Source organism: Lutjanus erythropterus, chromosome 5 (genome assembly GCF_056507025.1).
Source record: "Lutjanus erythropterus isolate fLutEry1 chromosome 5, fLutEry1.hap2, whole genome shotgun sequence".
Taxonomy (NCBI): Eukaryota; Metazoa; Chordata; class Actinopteri; order Lutjaniformes; family Lutjanidae; genus Lutjanus; species Lutjanus erythropterus.
This window is the reverse complement of record NC_139321.1, coordinates 34,728,814-34,753,189: the sequence shown is the minus strand read 5'-3', so window position 1 is coordinate 34,753,189 and position 24,376 is coordinate 34,728,814. Positions and strand designations below refer to the sequence as shown.

Below are 24,376 nucleotides of genomic sequence, written 5' to 3'. Positions count from 1 at the left end.
TATCTGTCACTATGTGACTGAACAGCCTCATAGAAATGATATTTTCTAATTCTGCATATTTTAAACAAACGAAATTTGTTAAATCAAGTCATTTGGTGTTTTCAACATCATGATGTTCAGCTGAAACAGATTACACATTCTGTTCACATTCAGAGGCTGCAGCTGAGCACAGCAGAGGGATCGCACCATGTGCGCTTCAATGTTCAACATAGTTGGCTTAATAAGTTAAAATGCAAAAAAAAAAAGATGCCAGGCACTTAGTGTGAGGCTTCTACTGGAGCCTTTGGGAGATTTTGGCATCTTTCTGCACTGCACCCCCAACCTCAACTTTGGAAGAGCATAAAACTCAATGCCTGCCCCGTAGATGGCGCCTGTGCTTGAGGTCAAATAGGCCTGTTACTGATACTACAGTCACACCATCAGTCATATATTGCTGTGGGAGTCATTGACAATCAATCTATTGTTTGTAAAGTAAAGTGTCAGAACAAATACTTGGATAAAAGGTCACTGCGAGTTGTATGGTAGTTTTCCTCTGAAGAAAGTATTATGTACAGTGACAGATATTTGGTTCAAATACAGTTAATAGCAAATAAAAAAGCTTTTAAGAGGATTTGGGGAAGGGTGTCTGACAAAAAGGATAAGAGCCTAATTATCAGTGAAGAAATCTTATTCACGGAAAAACTGATACAAACCTCACTAAATGAAGCCCAGTTGGATGATAAGTGGGAAAAATGGACATTATACATGATTCAAAATGGTGACATCGGAACAGAGCTGCAAATAAATCCATCAACAGGACTGTGTGAATGACGGAAAACATGTAAATAAATTCCTCTGACAATTCTTTGTTTTTTCTCACTGTGATCATTTAATGTTGTTAATGTCAGGTTGCAGAGAGTTTATCCTTGATGTGGGAACGCTGAGCAAAATACTAGTCTGTCCGTAACCTTCAGGAGCTTCAGTCTCAACTCTTCCACACATTACCAGGTTTAACACATTAACTTTAAATTGGGCCCCAGCTGGTCTGGGTTGTCATGGTTTCTATTTAACTCAACTCAAGTCCAAACCACTGTAGCATTTAATGAGCCTGAACCCAATTTAAACCCAATTTTTTACCATGACATAAAACGTACCATTGCACAGTCAAACTCTCTTTCTTTTTATTCCTTAACAGTGTTTCACATTGTAGAAATAAAACACATCTTGTCACTGCTGACAAAGTTGTTCCCTCTGTGTAGCTTTTCTGTTTTAGAATTCGTAACCTAGAGCAAGCTTACAAGCTCTTAAATGTCACAGAAAGTGGCTTGTCTGCTCTCTGATGGAGAAAAAGAAGGCTTTTTCAGTGTACTGCTCCATCAAAAAAGTCAAAAAATCTAATACATTTTTTTCTGTTTATAGATACATAGTGTATTTACTGAATAAGTGACCTTTCTTTTCCGTCTCTCTCCATCTCATCATATTGGGTTTCCTACAGAGTGTATCAGAACCAGAAGTCCCTGTGGCTCTCTCTCCATCCCTGCAGGCTATTGAGGAGTTGTCAGAGGCTGTGGCAGGGCTTAGCACCGTGGAGGAGGTCATGAAGTACCTGGAGCCAGAGCGATGGCAGGTGGATATGGAAGAGTTGTACAAACCTACATGGCATGTGCTGGGGAAATCCTTCATCCATAATAGGAAAGCCAGAGGTAGGACAACTTTCAGATGCAATTACATTAAACACACAAGTTCAAAATACAAGGCAAGGCAAGTTTATATATGTAGCACCATTTGTATGCAAGAAAATACAAAGATTTTTACATGAAGTTAGAGATAAATTTTAAAAAAGACAGGAAGAAAACATTAAAATTCCATTTAAAAGACCATAGAAACAAAATGTGAAAGAAACAAATACAAAATAATAAATCACAGATTAATTAAACCCTGATCTAAATGAGCCGACAGTTTCAGAAAACCTTAAATTTTCAGTTAGTTCCACAGGTGGAGAGCATAGAAACTAAACTCTAACCCAGTCCCAGATGAGCTGAGGAGTTTGGGTCTGATTGATTTTTTTTTTTACTAAGACCTGTGACTGCAATAATCCAACCAACTGAAAATAAACTCATGAACAGTTTTTTGTTGTTTCTTTTCTGTGACAGGAGCCCTTTGATTCTTGCTGTGGTTTTAATGTGGTCATAGGCTCATTTTGTAGTTTTCTTTTTGTGGCTGTGAGTCCACAACTATACCAAAATTTCAGGTTTGATTTGTAGATTTTAGTTTGATGGATTCAAGGTGACCACTGACTTTTAATCTTTGTTCTTTGGAGCCAACAATTATCTCAATTTTCTGTGTTGAGTTGTAGAAATTTTTGGCACATTCACTTATTAAGCGGATTTTGGGGCCGACAGTAGCTCAGTCTGAAAGGACTTGGCTTGGGAACCGAAGGGTCACCAGTTCAAGTCACACACGGATCCAAGTATGGGAGTGTGGACTGGTAGCTGGGAAGGTGCCAGTTCACCTCCTGAGCACTGCCAAAGTGAGCTTGAGCAAGGCACTGAACCCCTAACTGCTCGGGGCACCTGACTGTATGTATGTGTGCAGCCCCTTTCCTCTGACACCTCTCTCAGATGCATGTCTGTAGGTCCTGTTTGTACATGTGTGTGTTTTTTGGGCCTGTGTATTTATATACAAAAAAACAACAAAGTGAAAAGAATGTAATTTCCCCTCGGGATTAATAAATTATCCCTTCTAATTTGTTCAATGCATTTTTTTCAGCAAATGTAGGAGACTATAGTCATGTGGTGTCACTGAAGAGTTGTTATGTTATGTGTGTAAGCTGTGTAAGTATGGTAGGAGATATTATAATCTTCCATAATCTGAGCAAGGGGGAGCATGTAGATGTAGAACATAAGAGGCCCGAGAATGGACCCCTGAGGAACCCCACAGGTGATTTTTGTTAGCTCAGATTCATGATTACATGTGACAGTTGCAAAGTTTGTTCCGACAGGACATGATTTTGATTGTGTTTTCTCTGTGTTTTTGAGGAGGAGCCGATCTCAATCTCTTAAGGGAGGAAGTTCGACTGTACAGCTGCACGCCACGTAACTTCTCCGTATCCTTGCGTGAGGAGCTGAAGAGGACGGACGCCATTTTCTGGCCAAGTTGCCTCCTGGTGAAGCGCTGTGGTGGAAACTGTTCCTGCTGCTCTCACCGCTGCTACGACTGCCAGTGTGTTCCCGCAAGGGCTACAAAGAAATACCACGAGGTAAACATCGATATGACCATGAAATACGAGAAACATGTAACCTGTTAATAATTTTGAGACATTTACCTACGGTCCATGAATTTTTGAATCAATGCAAGTTTAGAACAATGACAGATATAAAGATGGACAACATGAAAGTTCCCCAACACCTTAATTGCCCCCCTTGATAGTAGATGGGACATGGACCAAACGTACATGTCAAATAATTTTTTCCAGTGAACTTTAACAAGATATCGCAGAAATAAGGAAATGTGAGGTTGTTGCAGCTTACTATGTTCAAATAAATCTAGGCAGTTTTTCCCCCACGAGCAGCAAAGAATGTCCTTTTTCCACCTAATAAGCTCTTGTTCTTGAATTGGTTCCCTTCAACATTCTTGAAACCTCTGTGCTATCTAGAGAACCAGCCTGTATTTCCACCAGTTTCGAGTGGAACCATTGTAATCAAGGATGTCATCAACAGAGGGTGCTGCACAATGCACACAAACCTGTAGCCCACTTGGGTCCCATGGAAAACCTGCTACTTTTGGTTCCAGCTGGGAACCAACTTTTCAGGTTGTGAGGCTACAGGGACACATTAACAGCTAAAAGAAGCAACCAAGACAAAAGAGACAAAAAAAGAGCAATACAAGATGTGTTCAAGCTGTGTTCAAACCTGGTGTGTGTGTGTGTGTGTGTGTGTGTAAAGGTCAACTCAATTGTGACATATACAACCATACAATTATACAGTCAGGTTCAGTCTCTGCATTTAACCGTCCTGGTATCAGGAGCAGGGTTTGGAAACCCTGGAAACCATTTCCAGATTCAATCCAGCACCTTGGTCAGGGACAATGACTTGAGAACTGACCTAGCATACATGTTTTTGCTGGTGGGGAAAACCAGAACATCCAGAGGAAAACCCACACAGAAAGGCCATCCAAAGTGCCTCCCACACAGAGTGGCGACAGGGCAGGCACCCATTCCAACCACTCAGGGAGCAGGCCCTGGGATCCCAGGGATCTCCCACACACTTGGAAGGGGAGGGTAAAGGGAAAAATATCCAGTTGGCTGCTGCAACCTCACTGGTAGATGCCACTAAATCTTATACACTTGACCTTTAAGTTACTGGTATTATCAAAACACATTAGACATATTTATCTTTTGTGTCCATTTTGCAGCCATACCCTACTCTTATTATATTAACCAAACCGACTATCTGTTTTCAGCACTGCATTGGTTTCATTTCTGAATGAACTCCAGCTGTTAACTAAAGCATCCTCCTCTCTCACAGGTTCTACTGTTGAAACACCGAAGCGGTGGCAGAGGTCTGCAAAAGTCCATGACTGATGTGCCCTTGGAGCACCACGAGGAGTGCGCCTGTGTGTGTAAAGATGACTCGGACTGACCCCCGACACATGTAATAGCTGCCACTGGAATCATGCAGGATGTTAGAAATGAACCTGTGCAGCTGTTGTTCTTTGTCTCATCCACTTCCGCTGGAAGCTAACAAGATTCTCCCTTTATCCTGTTGTCCTTTTGCTAATTGGATTAAGCAGAACAGACTGGAATCTAATAAATCTCCTGAATGGATTGGACTGCTGTGGAATACCAATAGTGTGCTCTGAGTGCATTTTAGAGAGACAAAAAGACACTGGAGCAGATCTGGACTGTTACCTATGTGCTCTGAAGACTATATTTTTAAGCTCCTCTGAGATAAGAACATTGAGGCATTTTGCCTCTACGTCTTGAGATCTTTTTTAAAGTTCAGCCAGTGTGGGCTCATACTGTCATGGAAAATGGGAGCTTCTTTGTTCAAGTACTTTTTTTTGTCTCTAAGTGAGCTGGCTCCAGCTCCCTTACTCCCCCTGCCCCTCTATTATTACCATCAAGGCAAAGAAAGGTGCTTTTTCCTGACTGCTTTTCCTTTTCTCCCTTCTTGTTTTGCCACAGATTTAATCTGTGGTAAAACACAGCCGCAGCATCGCTGAAATGCCTTGCTAATGAGACTGTGTTATGTGTAAATATGTCACTTACATTTCATTTCTGTACCATCATGTGTTTTCTACCAAAGATTCTCAAGAAGAGGATAAAAGTTGCACATGTAGAATCATTCTGGTGTTGTTCATTACATTCATTCATTTGACCCATCTCAGCAATGTCAATTCTATTTGTTTCAGGAATGCCAAACATCAAGCAAGTCTTGCTTCATTTGAGATATAAAATATTTATTTGTTTGATGAAAGGGAAATTTAGGTCCAAAATGTCTTCTTTGCTAGATGTGTCACTGTACAGAAGCATTAGCCGCCAGTTTTCATTGTTAGTAATTTTACATTGCCATCGTGTCATCGATGTTTTTCATTGTCTGTATGCCAAAGTTATTTATCTATACTTTTGCAATATTTGTTTGTGTATTTCATTGTACTGAACATCAAAAATAAATTCTTCCATTTCTATGTGGAGGTACAGTGCTTGGGACTAGTGAACAGTGAACAAACTCAACTCTATATGAATGACAAACAATAGCAAAACTGTTTTCAAATGACTGGAATTACCTGGACCCTAAAGCAAAAATACCCAATGTAGTTACCAACAAATCAAAATACACGTTTTTCCTCATAGCTGTAGTGCTGTTTATCCACCTAGAGTGTTTTGTTTTGGCCATAGAGATGTCAGCCTTCTTCTTCACACTAGATGGCACTCTGTTTGTGGTGCTCAAAAACTTGACAGTAATTTCTATATTCTTTCTACAGTACTACACTCGCTAACCTTTCACGAGCACGAGCCTCTCATCCATGAGTAGGTGCATGCATCCTTTCTTCTACATGGTGATATGGTTGGCCTGTGTAGTTAGGTAGGAAGAAAATACCTCCTACATGAAACTTCTCACAACAAGGTTTTTGGATTATCTTGAGTAATTATATCTGGACAGAGACATTCTATTTTTTTTTTTTTTTAATTCCATTATATTCTAAAGAAGCTAGACATCTCCATGGCTGATATCCCAAAACAATCTAGATGGATAAAAAGCACTACAGGCCAGAGGAAAAATGTGCATTTAAAAATCTCACTGGCAGAAATTATGGTACTGGAAAAGATACTGTAGTTACATATTCCTCTGCAGTATCAACAAGTCACACATGAAGGTCTTACATGAAGGTTGTTCGGTTTTAAATGAACAAGCTGTGGTGGGATGATAAAATAGCTTTGTGTATGTGGTAGATTGTGTTAAATTGTTAATCTGATTTTCTTTAAACACAAAACAGGATTTCATAACAGTAAGTAATTTTCTCCTCATAGCGTTCCTCTAAATACACTTTACAGAAAATACACAACAAAGATTTAAAGGCAATTTGGGTTAAATTAACACACATAAAAACGCACAGTAAAAAATTAAGAGGAAACAAGATGAAATGAAAAAAAAAACAACAACTTTATCTAAACTTAGGAAGGACTGTGACTTAAATAACGATATGTTACCCAGGTGTGGAAGTAACATTTAACATGGTATCATCTGCATAGAAATGTACAATACCCCTTTTTTTCCGTTTGTGGCTTTTGTCATGATATCAGCTGCACAGAAATGTGAAAAAAAATGAAAAATGCTCCTAATTTGGCACATCACATTTACTTATCTAGTTTGGTCCTGATGGGACTCTTTAGTGGTACAAAAGTTGTGCTAAATTCAGACCAAAGGAGCCCCTGACTTGTCCAGGTGCCCCTTGCTAGAGAACTTTCCAATTTTAGGTATTGTACAAAGGCTTTGAGCCACTGAGAGGCCCGCATTAATTCTTAACAGACTGTCTTTCTTCTAGAAAGTAGATGCAGCTGTCGTCTCCTTTCAGATAAACAAGGGAACAATTTGATAGTGTTGCTATGGCAACTAAGATGGAGATGTGTTTGTCTTGTCTCTCTGAATGGAGCAGACCCTGTGAAGAATGGGAGGAAAGGATGCTAAACTGTGGTCTCAGACTTTGTGTATAATAATTCCTGTATAATTCCCTTTTTTGGATTTGCAGACCAATATGCTAATTCTATATGCTGTAGACGTGTTGGGTCCGACCTTATTTGGGCATAGGTTCACCATGACCTTATCTGTGAATGTTTAAAGACTATCCAGGAGGATCAAAACTCCAGAAGTGAAGGGAACATCAGGACAAAGCGTGCACTGATTATTTCTTTATTCTCCTTGGCCATGTATTATTAATCCAGTTTCAGCCTTTCAGACTTCCAGACTTTCCCCTTTTGATGTATGAGCATAAGATAAAATTTACAACACCCCTATTTGTGTGGCCCTAAGGCAAATTTAAAAACAAAAAGAAATCACAGTGGGTAATCCTGTAAAAAAGGCTTTAGTGTTTTTTGTTTTGTTTTTTTCATCTTCAGTGGGTTGGTGAAGAAGCTGAAACTTGGATCACAGAATTATTGGTTGGCTTTGTGCACAAATGAGTAAGCCTGTAAATTATAGCAGTGGTCTCCAAGATGTTTATATCACAGCATGAATTTCCTCATGGAATTCTTCTACGTTGTCTTAATGTGGTATTTTGGAGGGATTTTGACCATTTCTGTAACTTCTGGAGTGGTAAGTATGGTGGCCAACAAGGGTGAACACGCGGCATATACAGAAAGGCGCTGCAAATACAGAAGCACGCTGCAAATAAGAAATCAAATGCAAAAAGAAAACTGCATATCCAGTCATACAATGGAAGCGGTCCCCGCCTCTAGGGGCAGTGCTTCCACCCAAGAGACAGACAACGGACATATCAAAAAAAGAAAGCAAGAAAGAAAGAAAGAGAGAAAAAAAGAATATGTACCTTTTTATGTGGCCTCTCCCAACTCCAACCATAACTTTCTTCTTCTCATTCATTCATCCGTCCATCCGTCTGTTGTCTGTCTCTCAGGTGGAGGCTCAGCACTGCCCCTAGAGGCCTGGAGCACTTCCATTGTGTAACTGAATATGCAATGTTTTTCTTTTGCATTTTGTTTCTTTATTTTGAGCGCATTTCTATATTTGCAACGCGTTTGCCCTTGTTGGCCACCACAGGTGAGACATGTTTAAACTGTGCACCAAGTCTGTGAATGTAACTACCAATCCAAAACCTGTTGCAACAACCTATGAGACCTGATAGAGCATTATCAGAATCATCATTAGAAATGTATCATAATGTTCTAAGCCCACATACACTATACAAATGTGTATAGATTCCTGAAGAAGACACAACATTTTATTACAGATTTATGACTACAAAAGAACTTGGCACAGTGCAGGGCTACATCTTATGTTGATATTCAGGTTCCCAGCTTTCAGATGATGTGTACCACTTCTATGTGGCATATACTTCTGTCCCCCTAAAGACCCCTGTCCCTCCATATAAATTACAAAAATAAGTGTATGGTAGTAAGGAGTGGAGTGGAAAAGGTTAAGACAAAATCTAAAACTGGGGTTCTGTGGTCTCATGTGCATCTACAGTACTGCGGGGGTCCTTGACATGAAAAAGCTTGGGAGTCCCTGAGTTTTATTAACTGTGAGAGTTTGCGAGAGGGAGATTAAGTATAGAATAATTTAGAGAAAAGCACTTGCCATATTTATAACCGTGAAGCTTTTAGGATTTTGTATAGAGTTACTCATTTTTCCTCATACCTTAAAACCTAAACATAAGCACGTCTCGCTTAATCCTTTACTGTTTTTTTTTTTTTTATCTCACAAGCTCCTTATCAGACACTGAGCAGTGTTGTTCATTCTCCCCCTCGGCCATCAGGTCACCCAGGAGGAGGTTCTCATTTGTCCATCTCACGCTGCTGTCCTGGCCAATTATTCTGATCTAATGTGCGCCCTGGCAGGCATCTGTGGTGACGCCAGATGCTACTGCATAAACCCGCCGGCTCCCAGTGTGGTTTTTATAATATTAAACAGACTGCTTTCCTCAGTCGGTGCAGTGTTTCTTTGCAGAGGAAACCTCACTGCACTGGCACAAGATGTGACACAGCATGGGCAGTTGGTCTGGCTCTCAGTGTGTTTGTGTATGCATGAGTGTGTGTGTGTGTGTGTGTGTATGTGTGTGAATATGTGCAACTACAATCCAGCACTTGACGCTTCCACCCTTCACCCACATGCCCCCCTGCTCAGTGCCTCCTTCGCTGTGGAACCAAAGCAGCCTCAGTGAGGGTAGACCGCAGCATCATGGTGCAATTTAGGTGTCTCTACTTAACGCAAGATACTAAATTTTAATCCATTTTGTCTCCGAGGAAAAACAAACTCTTAACCTGCTACCAGCGTTCACTTAAAAAAATGAAAACCTGAGCAATTAGCTTGAATGGTAACAGACATTGTGGGCTGAACAGAAAAAGAAAAGAGCTGTGTGAACAGAAACTAACTGTGAAGTGCATTTCACAAGGTAGTGCGCACAATAAATCAGGGTTGCTAAGCATCATAGATGTTACCAAATAACAAAACTAACAGAATCTCACAAACTCACAAGTTTTGTAATGCTTTTGGAGTTTGACATTGGCTCCAACAGAAGGCTGAGGCACAATGATGGTCTCTTTCTGCCTCCCCCTACACATGAATCATCTCAACAACAGGCACAACACTCAGCTCAAACATCTCCTCCTGTAAAGACTCATTTAATGAAATCACAACAATAATTTACAGGTTTGACCTTTCCTCTGCGTATGTTTATGGTTGAAAAGAAAGAGACTCCCACACCTTTCAACACATAGTTTGAGACAATAATAAATCCAAACTCCGCTGCAGGGCTTCTGAGATTTAAGATTTGTCCCTGACATTTCTCTGTCAGTGGAAAGTGTGGAGGTTGCATCGTTTTTTTATCTTATGATTCCCTTCATGCTCATACAAATCAATTGATATCATCAGTCACAATGAAATACACAATTTAGTACCTATTTAAATTGCGCAAGTGCAACAAAAGTCCAAAGCGGTACGTCCTGAGGTCGTGGACTGTGTGGGCGTCTCCAAGTGTGATGATTAATAGATACACTGTAAGCCAGTCTCATCACTGATCACACCAAAACAGCTGCAGCGATCACGTTGAAGAATGACAGTAATAGCTCAGCAAATTGAAAGGTGCTTCTTCAGAAAATCATGTTGTTGTCTGGACGGTGCAGAGCAGCACTAATGAGCCCAGGTAATCCAACATCTGCCACATACAGTAACTGGCAGAATATCAAGTTCTAACAGTTATTATGTAAGGGGTAATGTAGAGCTCTAAATTTTCCCGCTTATTACATGGCTACTTACTAAAGAAATCAAAAGTTTGACATAAAATGTTCATTTAAATATGATTTTATTGATTTAGGAAAGATTTCATTGCTTCCGCTTGAAAAAATACTCCGTTTGTTTCTACTGCTGGAACTGCAATCATAGTAACGATGACTGAGCCTACTTAGCATTATAATTGACATTAAACTGAACGTTTCACAGTCATGGCCCATACCATGTTCCGTTTAGTCTTTACTTCATGTCTGTCTTCTTCGATTTTGTCAATTTCCTTGTCGTCCAGCTTCTTGTGTCTTTTCACCTCTCTTTCTTTCTCTGTGCTTTTTTCCTCTCGTCTTCTTTTCTTTACAGCCAACTGATCAGCCATAAACCATGAATCCAAAGTTTCCTTCTCTCCAAATATATATTGGAAAAATATTCCTTTTCTTTTCTGATGGAGCAACAGCTGCAGGGATTAGATGTCTCTCCGCAGATTCACATGACAGGACGTGATCCGCCAGAGTCGAGCAGAACGGCGTCCATAGCAACGGTCTGCTCTACAAAAATAACAGACCTTAGAATGCTGTAATTGACCAATCAGAATCATGCATTTGACAACGGTGTTTAATAAATTCTTTTATTCTGTAGTAGCCTGGTGCAGAGGTAGGAAGTAAGTAAAAATACTTAATTACTGTACTTAAGGACAGTTTTCATGTATTTGTACTTTACTTTTTATTTTTTCTCCTCACATTTTAATGCAAATATTTGTATTTTCTACTCCTAACCGACTGTTTTCAGCCTAAATGGATGAGACAATGATACACAGAAATAACATTGGTGTATCCATTAGTGCATATCATGCACAACAGATGCAACAAGATGAAAACTATATAAAAGACAGAACAAGACAAGACCACTATAAAGGATGTAACAAGACAAAAATGATGTAAAAGACATAACATGTTGAAGAGGAAATAAATAACCAATTAACACCAACATACCAATGACTCACTTTGAACTGTCCCCCACGTGTTTGCACCTCTCCACCCACCTGTGGGCACCAAAACACTACTAAACAGACGGGCCAAGCGTATATCAAGGTCAGGAAAATACCAAACTGTGTTAGAAATTGTTGTTGTGCTGTTGCAAAAAAAGGGCCCAACATGGTGATGGTTTGTTCAGCCCTCTCAGTCTGTTAAATCCCACAATATAGGCTGATCCTAATGATCCTCGGTTATATTCAGTTAGTTATTTAAATACTTTGTTTAAAGAAATGTTTTGACATTTGGGGAATAAGCTTATTCATTTTCTTGCTGACAGTGAGATTAACAGATTGATATCACGCTCATGTCTGGGAAACAGGTAGCCTGGCTCTGTCCCAAGGTAACAAAATCTGCTTACCAGCACCTCTACATTTCACTAATTAACAACTAATTAACTTCCTCAGGTCTCCGTTGGTTTTCTGGAAACCTCACAGTGATGACAAGGCTCCAGGAAGTCACTGCACAAAGCCAAGAAATAGTCCCAAATAACTCCTAGTAAAAAACAGAAATGATAATGTTAAAGCCAGCCCACTCACTCCCAACAAGGGAAATATGGTAGAATGGTTAGTGTCCTATATGCTTCAAAGTGCAACACTGTAGGTACTCCTTTATCATCATTTCTGGAAGCATCCCTCTAGTGTTGTGCTTTAATGTGCCATCAGACAGGCAACATACTATACATACTAACATACTATGTGTGCCTTTATTTTGAAAGTCTCTGTGGAAATTGCATATTTATCATAGTTGTTAACTTGACTGAAGAGCCCTGCACATACAAAAGTGACACTAGCCATATTTGATGGGTTGTGGGTTGACTTTTTAGAAAAGAATCACTCCGAGTAAGTAATTAATGACTTACAGAAACATTATGTAATCTGTATCTGGTTTACTGTCAAGTGCTGCAGTTTGTGAGTTCAAATTCTATTAACTTTATAATAAATGTACATAAATAAATGAAATTCCTGGTGTACACATGACATTTCCTCTAGATTTTTGTTTGTGAACCTCCAACCTTAAAGTCCAATCTATGGTGTGCATGTGTTATTTTAAACATCAGTTTTTGTACCGATTAAGCAAACAAATATGCCCTTTGGAAGTGCACTACCTTTGAACTCTTGTTTCCAGTCTTTATGCTTAGCTAACTGGCTGTAGCTACATATTCAGCATACAGACAGGAGTGGAATTAATCTTCTCATATAACTCTCAGCAAGAAGACATATTCCCCAAAAGATCGAGCAGCGATTCCTTTCAGCCAGCTGTCTACATTCTGTCTACAATGGAATTATATCACATAATGTTATCATAGGGTCTTCAGCGATTTTTGACAGGGAACTGGACAGAGGAAAAGACTGAAATCCCCTTTTATATTCAAATTTGAATGTTTGCTCACTCGCTTTCTTTCTGCTTGTTTTGCAGAATATTGAGAACAAACTCCATCTGTCACTCTTGTCTGTTCCTAGGGGCTCCAAAACCCTCTGGCCGTGTCTAAGATCTAAAACCACCAGCACTTCAGTCGATGGCAGAAACAACTGTGGTCTTGCAGTTTCCACTGATCTCTGTCGTCTCCCATCGCTGCAAACTATTTCTAGGCTACACTGTTGTGCAGTGCATATGCACTACTTTCAGATTTGTAAATCTCAACTTCCTCATAAAGGAAAAATGACATTTTAGTTCCACTCACCCAACAATCAAGGGATATTGTGACATTTTTATGTTGTTGCATCTTTTCTCCAAGTGGTTTCCCTGAAGTGGCTTGTGAGTTCTGTCAGCATGCCCCTAATAAAAGCATGGGTCACACCTTGCTGCAAGCACATATTAGCTGTGGCTGTCTGTAGAATGCTAATAATGCCAACAAGCCATTTTAGCAGCAATAAAGCACAGACACAGAAGCTTTTCTTTCTCCAAGCATGACAGGTGCCCGGTGAAAAACTGAGCAGCTACATTTGAAAATGTCAGAGTAATCCTGCAAACAAACTCATAAACAAATTCTGCCTGAAACTTCGTCACCTATAGTGCAGAAAAAAAGTAGATGTGTCTCAGAAAAAGGAAGTGTTACACTCCTGTCCTATTTCCCCTCCAGACATATTTTTGTATCTACAAGAGGAGGATTTGCAAGATTCACTACAGCCTTTGCAGTGCTCTCACATTTGCAACCATCCATCTCCTGAAACTGGCAGATGACTATAAATTTCGACATGCAGTCTGGGAATTGATCGCAACTTGAGGTCATTTATAACTGTGCTGGGTCTTTGAGCACTGACTGATGGGGAAAATATGGCAGCCCCATCCAGATGACATCTCCAGCATCCCTAATTGGTTCACGGTATATGGATGGAAAGGCCAAATTGACGGGTGCATGTTATGTTTTGATAATTACAGGGTGCTGCAGTGGCGGTTTTCAGAACCGGCTGTTGTTCCTGGGAATGTAAGGTCCTCGACTTTAGTGTAGTATTAATCATGGGTCAGGAAATCGTTTGCAAAGCAGCACAGCAGAGTAGAGCTCCGCGTTAAATATACTGTAGGTTGAGTCATTTGACAGATGTCTTCCATTTCAGCCTTCATCTCCTCATTACGTCTAAGGTTTAACCACCCCACGTTACCACACCAAGATGAAAGGTTTTTGCATTGACTCTGAACTCTATAATACACTCTGCATTAAACATCCTGCCATAAATCAAATGCATAAGTGTGCAGTATATACAACAGTTTTACCAAACTGAGAAACCACAGGCAATGTAGAGTTCTATACCTGAATGTACTCAAACTACTTGAAAGTTCAACATTTAGATTGTGGAGCAATCATCAAAAACTACAGAAGAACAGCTTCCAACAAATTTTTTAATACCGTTATCTTGAGATGACAAAGTTTGTTTTATTGTGATAATGAGTTAATTTATCTTGTTATCTCAAGAAAATAAACGGATGATTTCTTGAGAGAACGATATAATTTATCACAAGAAAACGATCACTGAAGTGTACTCACCTGTGAAGCTGCAGCCAAGCTAATCTTAAATGACTAAAACGCATCCCTGTCATTAACCTGTCATCCACCTCTCCATCCACTTAGAGTGCAGGAGCAGAGGCGTTATTTTTTTCAATAAATTAGTCTCATTGATCGTTTATCTGACAGGTTTGTGTGAGTTAGAATCTATAAGGTTGATGGTTTTGGCATTAAAGAAATACAGAAACAAAAGGATCATTCATGAGTCATTTTGTGAATCTTAGGTGAACAAAACAAACTGGGTCCATCCCCCGTTCTGTTAAAGATGAACAAATATTGACAAGGGCTGATCTGAATGTTATCTCTGACTACCCCAGCCAGAGGTCTGGCTCCACACATTTTCATTCAACTACAGGAGAAAAAAAACCTTCTGCCTAGTTTGTATTATCTTAAAACAAATCACAGTTATCTTGGGCGGTGCAAAGCCCAGGATGCAGCAAGGTGCCGCTGCAAAATAGTGTGAGGAGAAACTTGTTCTGCGGGAACATTTGCATGTGGGGAGGAGAGCCCTGGCATTAAAATGGCTAAACCCCAGCAAATGAAAAGGTAACAACTGCTAGCTTGATTACATTTTCTAACGTTAGCTAACCAGCTGCAAACTTGCCATTTTTAGCATGTAGGTTACCAGCTCAGGAGTTTTTGTTGTTTCCTATGGCGACAGGAATTTTGAAAGTGCAAACAGCAAATAGCATGTGAAATAGGCAGACAGTGGCAGGCTTACCGTTTGATTCCACCGACCATGGCACATCTGCACCAGGGTTCTGATCCGTCCTCCTCAGGGCTGCAGCATTTCAGAAGTGCAGGAGAGTGTTTCGCCCACCTGATAATGTTTACTTGCTCACATTTTGTTGATTAGGTCCTCTTTCATTGCTCTTTGTGCTTCCTTCTACCATGGATAAGCAGGCTACGTGGATAAATAGTTTCTTTTCGGATCATGAGTCTTTTATTTTGAAAATTAGTCAGATTCTCCCTGCCTTTTCTACGTCTGACTTCCTGCCCATTCGATCTGCTCTGTGCTAATTGACTCAACATCCATTAAAAATAGACTTGGCGCGTATTTGAAGTGAAGTGTAGTGGGGAACCGCTTCTGGGATGTGCTGAGGCGCTGCTGGTGGAATCACAAGCATTGTCTAGAATTGCTGCAGATCGCTCTGGTTGCCACGGTGCAACCATAAAACAATGCAGCCACACCCGGTGGAAATTGCAGATTATACCCACTTTGTACATCTGTTGAGTCAGACTAATTTCTTACAGAAAGACATGTAATAGCTGCCTGTTAGACCTTGATTAAAGCACAGTCTAATGTGCTGATAAATTTATCTTGTCTTACAGCGGTCAAGATGCCATCTATGCATGCAGGTCTGGCACTGCAGCATTAGCCTCCATACAAAACCAATGTTATCAGGTGTATGCTGACAAGTTGTCATCTCCTTTGCCTCCATTGTATCATGTCACTTTCAAATTACTTGGCAAATGCCATCAGACTGAGCGCCTTACTTTATCCTCAAGCACATCTGGGCCAGTGATAGTGTGTGAGCTACACTGATGTCATTGCATATCTCCTACAATACACACACACACACAACATGGTGGCAGTGTTGTAGATATACTGAGAGTCTGGGACTGATGAGTTCTGACAAGCCTCTCACAGTTTTACTCACAAACATCCAACACCGCTGACGGCTATAAAGGAAATGCATCCTTAGTAGAGAGCAAGGTCAGAAGTCACTATGATTCTTGTGTCATCCAGTTAATTGGCAGCGTGTTTTTCTAACCCTGGAGGAACACTTTGTTGGCCTCTAATGATGAATTCAAACTAAGAGGAAGGGATCTCTCTCTTTGGCTATTTTAATATTCTGAGGGGCAAAAATAAAAGTAAAATAAAATTCAAGGGATTGAAAGAAATAGGTTGGGGTTTTTTTCCATTCTCTGAGTAAAACTAAATATGCTTGGGCTGCAAGCCAGAGCAGTCAAACAGAATTTATTAGGGTGAACACAGATTCTCCAGTGAAGGTTAAAGACCAAGGACACAACAGACCTTTTTTAAAGGCAGCCATATTGCTAAGAAATAGTAGAATGAACTCAGGTGATACCAGTGATACTAGTTAAAGAATTAAGGTCCCAACCACCTGTGTTACTTTTTATGTCACCTATTTCATATCAAAATGACTTTATGGTTACACTGAGAATTGTGGTACATGTACCAAATGAGTTCCCACGAGTGGAGGAATGTCAGAAATATTTTTTAATTAATTAAACTGACTTAAAAACATAACACTATACAAGATTTCAAATGAAAATACATACAATATGAAAGGATTGAAATGTATTCTAAAATAAGTTTTCAAAATGTAGAGACTTAAATTGTGAATTGTGATGTTGAAAGTGCTATCAGCTACTTAAGAAGCATTAGCATCAAACAGGGCAAAACAGTAAGGACATATGACTTAAGTTGCCTCCAATTTAGGGAATAAAACTGTTTCCTGTGTGAACTGTCCATTACTGTATTTTAACATCCGTGTCAGTACCAATGGTGGTACTTGGAGAGGTGAATATTCTTTCTGAGGTGGTACATGGTGTACGTTTGAGTAAACTGAGGTTATGGAAAGAGGCTTGGTTTGAATCAATGAAAATAACTCATGCAATTAAGGAGAAACTGTCAGAATGAACTATGCATAAGCCACAGCAGACACTGATATGTCATAACAGAAAAAACACAGGTGTAATTAATAACACGATTATGTTTGTTTTTTATTTAGATGTGCCAGTTCCAGTTTCTAAGTTATGTGCTGACATGGCTTCCTGAGAAGGATGGAGAAATCATTAATGTTATTAGTTACACCTGTGATTTTACTGATAAGTCTTCTGTAAAAACAAAAAGCCTACACAGCTATCCTCATAAATTATCTAAAAGTTATGCAATGAAGTCGTGCTGGTTTTATTAAATGTTAAAATAACACCGTTTTAATCAGCCTGAATTTCACAGGCTGCAAATCACTGTTCCTCACTGATTCCTCCTGTAGCACCTTATCCCTGCAAACTAAACAGACTGTCTATGCCAGAAATGTGAAGTGGAGATGTCATGGCTGGTGACTGATATGTTGTGGGCACATGTGTGACACATGCTTGCTCAATATGACCCTAGGCAGTAAAGGTCACATGATCTCCCTGGGGTCTGTGGATAATCATTTACTTGGAGCTCCACGGGGCTGTCAGGGGACCTGGAGCCCGACACTCCTCTGACACTGACAGATATGCCAGCTGACTCTCCCTGATACTTCAGGATTTAGGCCTGCGTGGTGCTGTTTAGTGTTTCCCTACTTTCAAAAAGACAAAAAAAAAAGTGTTTTATACTTACGGTTCAGTTCCATTCAGGTCAAACACAGTCAGGGTGCCGCTATTTTGTATGTTGGCTCACTGGAAAGGCTCTGCTACTCTAAATGGAATGGGACCTTAATTAGTATCATTGGTAACACCTGTGTTTACTTTACAATTTCATATCAATATGGCTAATGTGAAATAGGTCTCCTGGATTTTGTTAGTGCTGATAATTGCCCCGTTATTAATTAGGTGATTTTATTCAAAACATAGCAAAGGCGATGGACATTTTAGAGGTGAATGAAAGAAGTGTACTGAATTTCATTGTTGATATATAAATGCACTGAGGTTTTACAGGGCAATCAGTAAGCCTTATTGTGTGCCAAAACTTCTCCAAAGTGGCTAAAATGTGCTGTTCAATGATTCAAGAAATGATGTGTGAGTTTTTGTTTGTTTCCAACGTATAATTACTTGGAGCTGATGACAAACAAATTTACCAGTATGACTGAACACAACATGAAGGCATTTCAAAAGGAAGAGGGGATGAGGAGGGCAGGTTTTTATGATCATGGAAATGCAGATTTATTTAGAGTCATTACAATTACTCATAAAATATTGCATTGCATGTTGTTTGTTTTTTTAAGTTAATTCCAGCCAGTTTCTCATGATCAAGGCAGTTCTGTGTAAAATCTGACCTCTCATGTGTAGTGAATAACATGAACATTAGTGCCAGAGGCCTCGTTTTGTGCAAATCAGCTTGATGACAAACAAGACAGTCTATAGTTTTTGTTTTTTTCTGTCCCAATTTTAAGAAAGGATATTCCTTGTAATTTAACCTATAGGTTTCATTAATAGTTTTAGTTCACACAAAATAAAAACATCACATGAATATTGCGGTAGCACCACATTCTGCCTCAACAATGTCACCTGTTTTTTTCACTTGATTTTTCTTTAGGCAGCCACAGTGACTGCCTCTTTTACTCAGCTAGTTCGGGCATGATCCTCAGAGAGAGAGAGCTCACTGCTGCTCCATGTTAGCTTTTACATCAGAGTATTAACTAAACACAAGGGCTCTCTGTCACACACTGGACAGAGATTGATGGTTTCTAATGCCACTTTATGTTTCTTTCTGAGGGTGAAAGGGTGACACAGTACCCTGTGTAAACCAGACTTTTCCAGGTTGTGTTATTTTAGAGAGGCATACAGGTATCTTAAGCTGCACTGCCCATGCATGCAAGCACGGATGGTCTCTGGATTTTTATAGTGCAACCAGAATGAGAAAAAAGGCTGTCCTTTTCAAGAATCAAGAAAAATATTCAGTTTTATAACTTTTATTCAAGCAAGCTTTGCTGTTATCTATAAAATTCTGTTACAAAATGCCCTTAAGTTAAAATGTTGGCATGAAAAATTACTAAACAAAAGGATGATATCCAATGTTAAATTAAGAGGAACTGTTTCTAATTACAGTGTCTCCGTAAATTGCGTTGTCGAAATAAAAGTAGAATTTCTAGCTGAATATGCAATATTCATCTGGTTTCAGAGGAATGGTGTTGTGTGAAAGGTTTTGATTTGAAGTTTGCTTTGTATTGTGAAAGTTGAGAATCAGCAGCAGGCACAGGAGAATTATTTTCTTTTCTGCAAGTCCGGACTTGCCCCATTGCCTCACTTTTAGTCACACGCACAAATGGGCCGAGCCAAATGGTTTACGCATCCTGTTTTCCTTTTTCGACACTGTTTGAAATGAGGGTCACAGACCGCATGTGAGGCGCAACACAGGTCCCAGTCAGCAGTCCTCTAAATGTCCCATTCATGTCCGGGCACTGCTGAGCCAGTTCTTAAAAATCTGCTCGACTGATGTGGTCACCGGGAAAAAAAAAACGAAAACACAACGGACGGGGTCAGTTTACACGCTCGGAGCGAAGGTGTACAAATTTAGGAAACCAGCCTGGCTTGATGACACGGGGCGGCTTCTTCCCTGCAGACTTTCCAGTCATTCAGCTTCTGGAAAATCTCAACACAACATCGCTCTTAATTACCCGAGGTACCGGTGAACACCCAACATCAGTGGGTTGAGGGCTGATAGCATCAGCACGGCACTAATCTGAAGCAAATGTTTGTCTTTACTTAAATCAGTCAAGCACAGAGCATAAAATAGAACCTAAAGGCAGCCCTTAAATATCCTGTTTTAGTTAATGAGACTCACGCCAAAGGAGAGCTCAGAATAAGTCAGCCTTTCTGTGTGTCCTCTCTCTGTTAACAATGTGGACAAGTATTTCAAATTAAGTCCTGAGTGAAGCTAAAATAAACTCTCCCATCACATAACCTTGTAAACATAGACCGGCTGCTCTCCTTTTAAGGAAGAAAGAACAATGTTTGAACATACCATCATTTCTGAAACATAATGGTGGGCAACATGTGCTTTGAAGGGAGACCAAACACAACAGTGGATGCCAAGTGTCTCTGCTGCCAATCTCTCAGTCTTACTCTACTTTATAGTTTCTACGTGTTTACTACACACTCTCAAAAATAAAGGTGCTCGCTAGAACCATGTAGGGTTCTTCAGCTCATCCCCATAAAGAATCCTGGTCCATCTGTTCAGGGGGTTCTACATAGAAACCAACAAAAAGGGTTATACCTAGAACCATCTGTAAAAGGCTCCATCCAGACTCACCCATGAGAGGTTCTACATTGAAACCCTCTATGGTGTAATGGTTCCATACAGAACCATCTCTGGAGGTTATATCCAGAGCCTCTCTACCTTCTGAGGGTGCTAACAAAACTACATCAATAGGGTCTTATTGAGAACCCTCTAATGTTCAAAGGGCTTCATCTAGAACCCACCCAGAGGGTTCTTTTTACATTCCGAGGTATTCATGTGTTAGCCATCCAGGGGGTTCTACCAAGAACCCATTTATATTCCAAGAAGAAGGGAGAAGGGGGATTTGCGGAGAACCTTTTAAGATCCCAATGTTTCATGTAGAATCCACCAAGGGGCGTCTAACAAGAACACTTTTATATTTTAAATATTACATCTAGGATCCATCAAGTGGGTCCTACTGAGAACCCTTTTATATTCCAAGGCGTTCATCTAGAACCCCCCCTCAGGATCTTCAGAGAACTCTTATATATTCCAAGGTTTTCACTTAGAACCAATCAGGGGGTTTCAAACAAGAACCCTTTTATATATTTCAAGGGTTTCATCTAGAACCCACCCAAGATGTTCTACCGAGAACCTTTTTTATATTCCAAGGGTTTCATTTAAAATCAAATCAAGGGGTTCTATCGAGAACCCATTCATATTTGAAGGGTTTCATCTATAACCCACCCATGAGGATCTAAAACTACCCTTTTTCTAAGGGTTTCATTCATAACCCTCTTATCTCCTGAGGGTTCTAAAAAGAACCATATTGTGCCCAAGCCTTCAACAAGTCTTGAGGAAGTCTTTCTTACAAAAAAGGGTTCCTTGGATGAAAACAGTTTTTAATGGAACCCTTACTCTTACAAAGAACCAATGATGAACCCTTCCTTCAAAAAATGGTTCTTCAAAGCAAATGGTTCTGGGTGGAACCTCAACCCTTGAGGAAGAACCACTTTAGAACCCTCATTTCTAAGAGTGAACCCTTGCATATTTTTCTTTCCATTTTTATCTATTCGGCTGATATTCTGTGGTGTCATTTTCATCCACAAATGCCCAGTGTGGTCCTGAGGGGTGTGCTTGACTTTGATCACCAGCTGTGTTCCTCTCGGCAGCCGTCGAGGGAGACGAGCTCACAGACATTACAGGTGTCGGTGCATTTCTTCAGCGGAGATATTTTGAAGGCTGTGAGGAGAAGTGTGGTGTAAACTCATTTACCTTACACTCATTCACGCTCCTATAACGGAAACAGTGAGTCATTTCTGAAGCGTTTTGACTAAAATCCTATCAGATATTTTTTGCAAGAAGTATTTTGTTTTTTACTGGGCTGTCCTTTGCATCTGTCATCAAACCTTAAAATCATTCCAAGAACAGTGTATAGACTCTTTGAAATGACTTAACTGACTTTGAACCAAAACTCGACCAAAGATTAAATGCACAATATGTCATTTCTCTTCGTAGGACAAAACAATAACAGAAGACGTAGTTCGATGGTGTCATCAATTAGTGCGGGATCATGGGAGTTGTTATTTTCATTGTTAAATGACAACCATTGCCAAAGAAAATCTATCTGATGTGACTCAGGCAGAAATCACGTTCATGGGTCAAGTAATGTGTTGAAGTTTTGCTCTTGTTACCCTTAGTCACACTGGCTGACTTCCATCTTCACTCTTTGACGTATCTCTCATCTGTGTTTCTCTGAAAGTTATGGTAACCAAAGATTAGTAGGAAATGCACCGATAGTTTACATAAAGTTATGGATTTCTCTGCATGTAAACATGGTTGGAAACATCTGGGAGAATGTAAGAACACAACTCAACAAAATATAAAACATCATCTAGTTTTTAGACATTTTAATGCAGAAATGTTACATGTTATATACGTTTAAGTGTTTGTCAGGTTGTGAAGTCAATGCTAGACTGGTATCTGTGCAGATACCATGTGTGACCGTCACTCCTGTCCTGGCTTCCCTCCACTGGCTTCCTGTGTGTTTTAGAATTGATTTTAAGATTTTACTGATCACTTTTAAAGCTCGTCTGGGTCTGGCCCTTAGCTACGCAGCTGAAATGTTAACCCCTTATGAGCCAGTATGCAGCCTTGGATCCTCGGGCGGGGCCCTCCTGGCTGTTCCAAAAGTCGAAGCTTAAATCTAAAGGTGGCCGCGCTTTTTCCATCAGGCCCCCTCGACTTCGGAACGACCTGCCCGAGGAGATAAGGCTGCAGAATCTGTGACATCTTTTAAATCACTTTTTGTAACCCATTTTTTATAGACTTGCTTTAATGTGATGTTCTCATTAGTTTTTAATATATTTAATATATTTATTAAATATATATTTATTTAATTTTATTCTTTTATTTGTACTTATTTATGTTGACATACATGATGTTGTCTTATTCCATTTCTTTCATATATATAGATATTCCATTTATATATATTGACTCGGCATAATCATGTTACATCTCTATGATCTCCTTCCTCCATATTTTAATTTATTCTTATTGTCATATTTGTCATGTTTTACTACTGTTTTGTGTTGTTTTATTATGTTTAAGTGTCTTTTGCTTGTGTCTTAGTTTTACTTCAATTTTAGCTTAATTTTGTTTCGCGCCTATTCGGCCTTCTGATGTTATTTTGCCTCTGCAGTATCCTACTCCATTGCTTTGTCAGGTATTAAAGGTGCTACATAAATAAAGTCATTATTATTATTATTATTATTATTATTATTATTATTTATTTGGCAGATTGGGTTTTGATGATGACGCATCAAAAGGCTTATTTATTCAGACTGAGACTTACGTCTATACTCTGCATTCATTTAATCTGTTTGTGCACATTTTCTGAAAGCATATAGCTCCAGATGGCCTGGTGGTCGTGGGGGGCAGCGTATTGAATAATTCAATAACATAGGATGTGAGGAACAAAGGAAAGGTGGATAGACAGTAGGGAAGGATAACATTTTCATAGTCACTTCCTGTTTTGTTTCGGTATGTCTTCCTCTGTGTGTCCTTGTTGGTTTCACTACCTATCTTTGCCTGTTTTCCCGCTCTTATTGATCACTGATTATTTTCACCTGTTCTTGATTGTCCTCACCTGTGTCTTCTTATCCTCCCTCTCCCTAGTGTATTTAATCCTGGGTCTTTCCCTTCTTAGTTGCTAGTTTGTCCTTGTTTCATGGTGAATGGTTTCATTCTTCGTTGTTTTCCCTGCAGACTTTTACCCTGATGTTTGTTCCCCTCTGTGCTTTTTTTTTTTTTTTTTCCGGATTTGGCCACTTTTTGTATTTTTTCCTTCCTCTCATTTTGGATTTATGGTTTGGTTTTTATCTTGCTTTGGTTGAGGACTCTCCCTGCCTTACTTTGGCGTAAGCCTTTTGTATTGTTTTGTTTTTGTTCATTAAATATCACTGAACTGCTCCCATCTGTTTCCAGTGTCTGATGCATTTGGGTCCAAACCTGTAATTCTTGAACTGTGACATTATTACATGTTACAGCCTCCTCCAGCAATGCCACGTCTCTTGTTGTCAGAAACTTTTCTTCTTCTTTGGGGTAACTTTTGACTCTAAGCTATGCCCCTGAGTGGATGTACTGCCATCCATGCCAATGTAAAGGACACACATGAAGTATCTGGGCAGTGATGGTTACATGGTTTGAAACAGATTTATCTATTTTCATACATAAAGGGGGCATAAATACGCCCTTATTCACATTAGTCTGTTTCAGTAGACTGATAGAATAGGCCTGACACTGGCTGACTGATTCACTTGGTATTATCCACCCCCTCCACCATCTGCATGTTACTCATTTCAAAGTCCCATGTCACTATGATCTCTGTGCTAGAAACTTACACGCTGAAAATGGCAAGTTACTCTAACCTTGAGCAGCTGTTACCTTTTGTTTTGTGCATATTTATCCATTTTGATGCCAGGGCTTGCCTCCTCATGCAAATGTTCCA

At 39.7% G+C, this 24,376-nt stretch overlaps 1 protein-coding gene across 2 annotated transcripts in view; it reads left to right on the top strand.

Annotated features, from left to right (window-relative positions):
• Positions 1-5,667, top strand: part of pdgfc (platelet derived growth factor c) — a 74,372-nt gene extending 68,705 nt beyond the window's left edge. Inside the window, exons 4-6 of one of the 2 annotated variants that reach the window (XM_084719720.1) lie at positions 1,475-1,682; positions 3,021-3,238; positions 4,506-5,667. In XM_084719720.1, the coding sequence (XP_084575846.1) occupies positions 1,475-1,682; positions 3,021-3,238; positions 4,506-4,619 (540 nt within the window). In that variant the 3' untranslated portion in view covers positions 4,620-5,667. Of the gene's footprint in view, positions 1-1,474; positions 1,683-3,017; positions 3,239-4,505 lie in introns of both variants that reach the window. The other variant, XM_084719719.1, reaches the window with a different exon arrangement.
• The last annotated feature ends 18,709 nt before the right edge of the window (positions 5,668-24,376 follow it).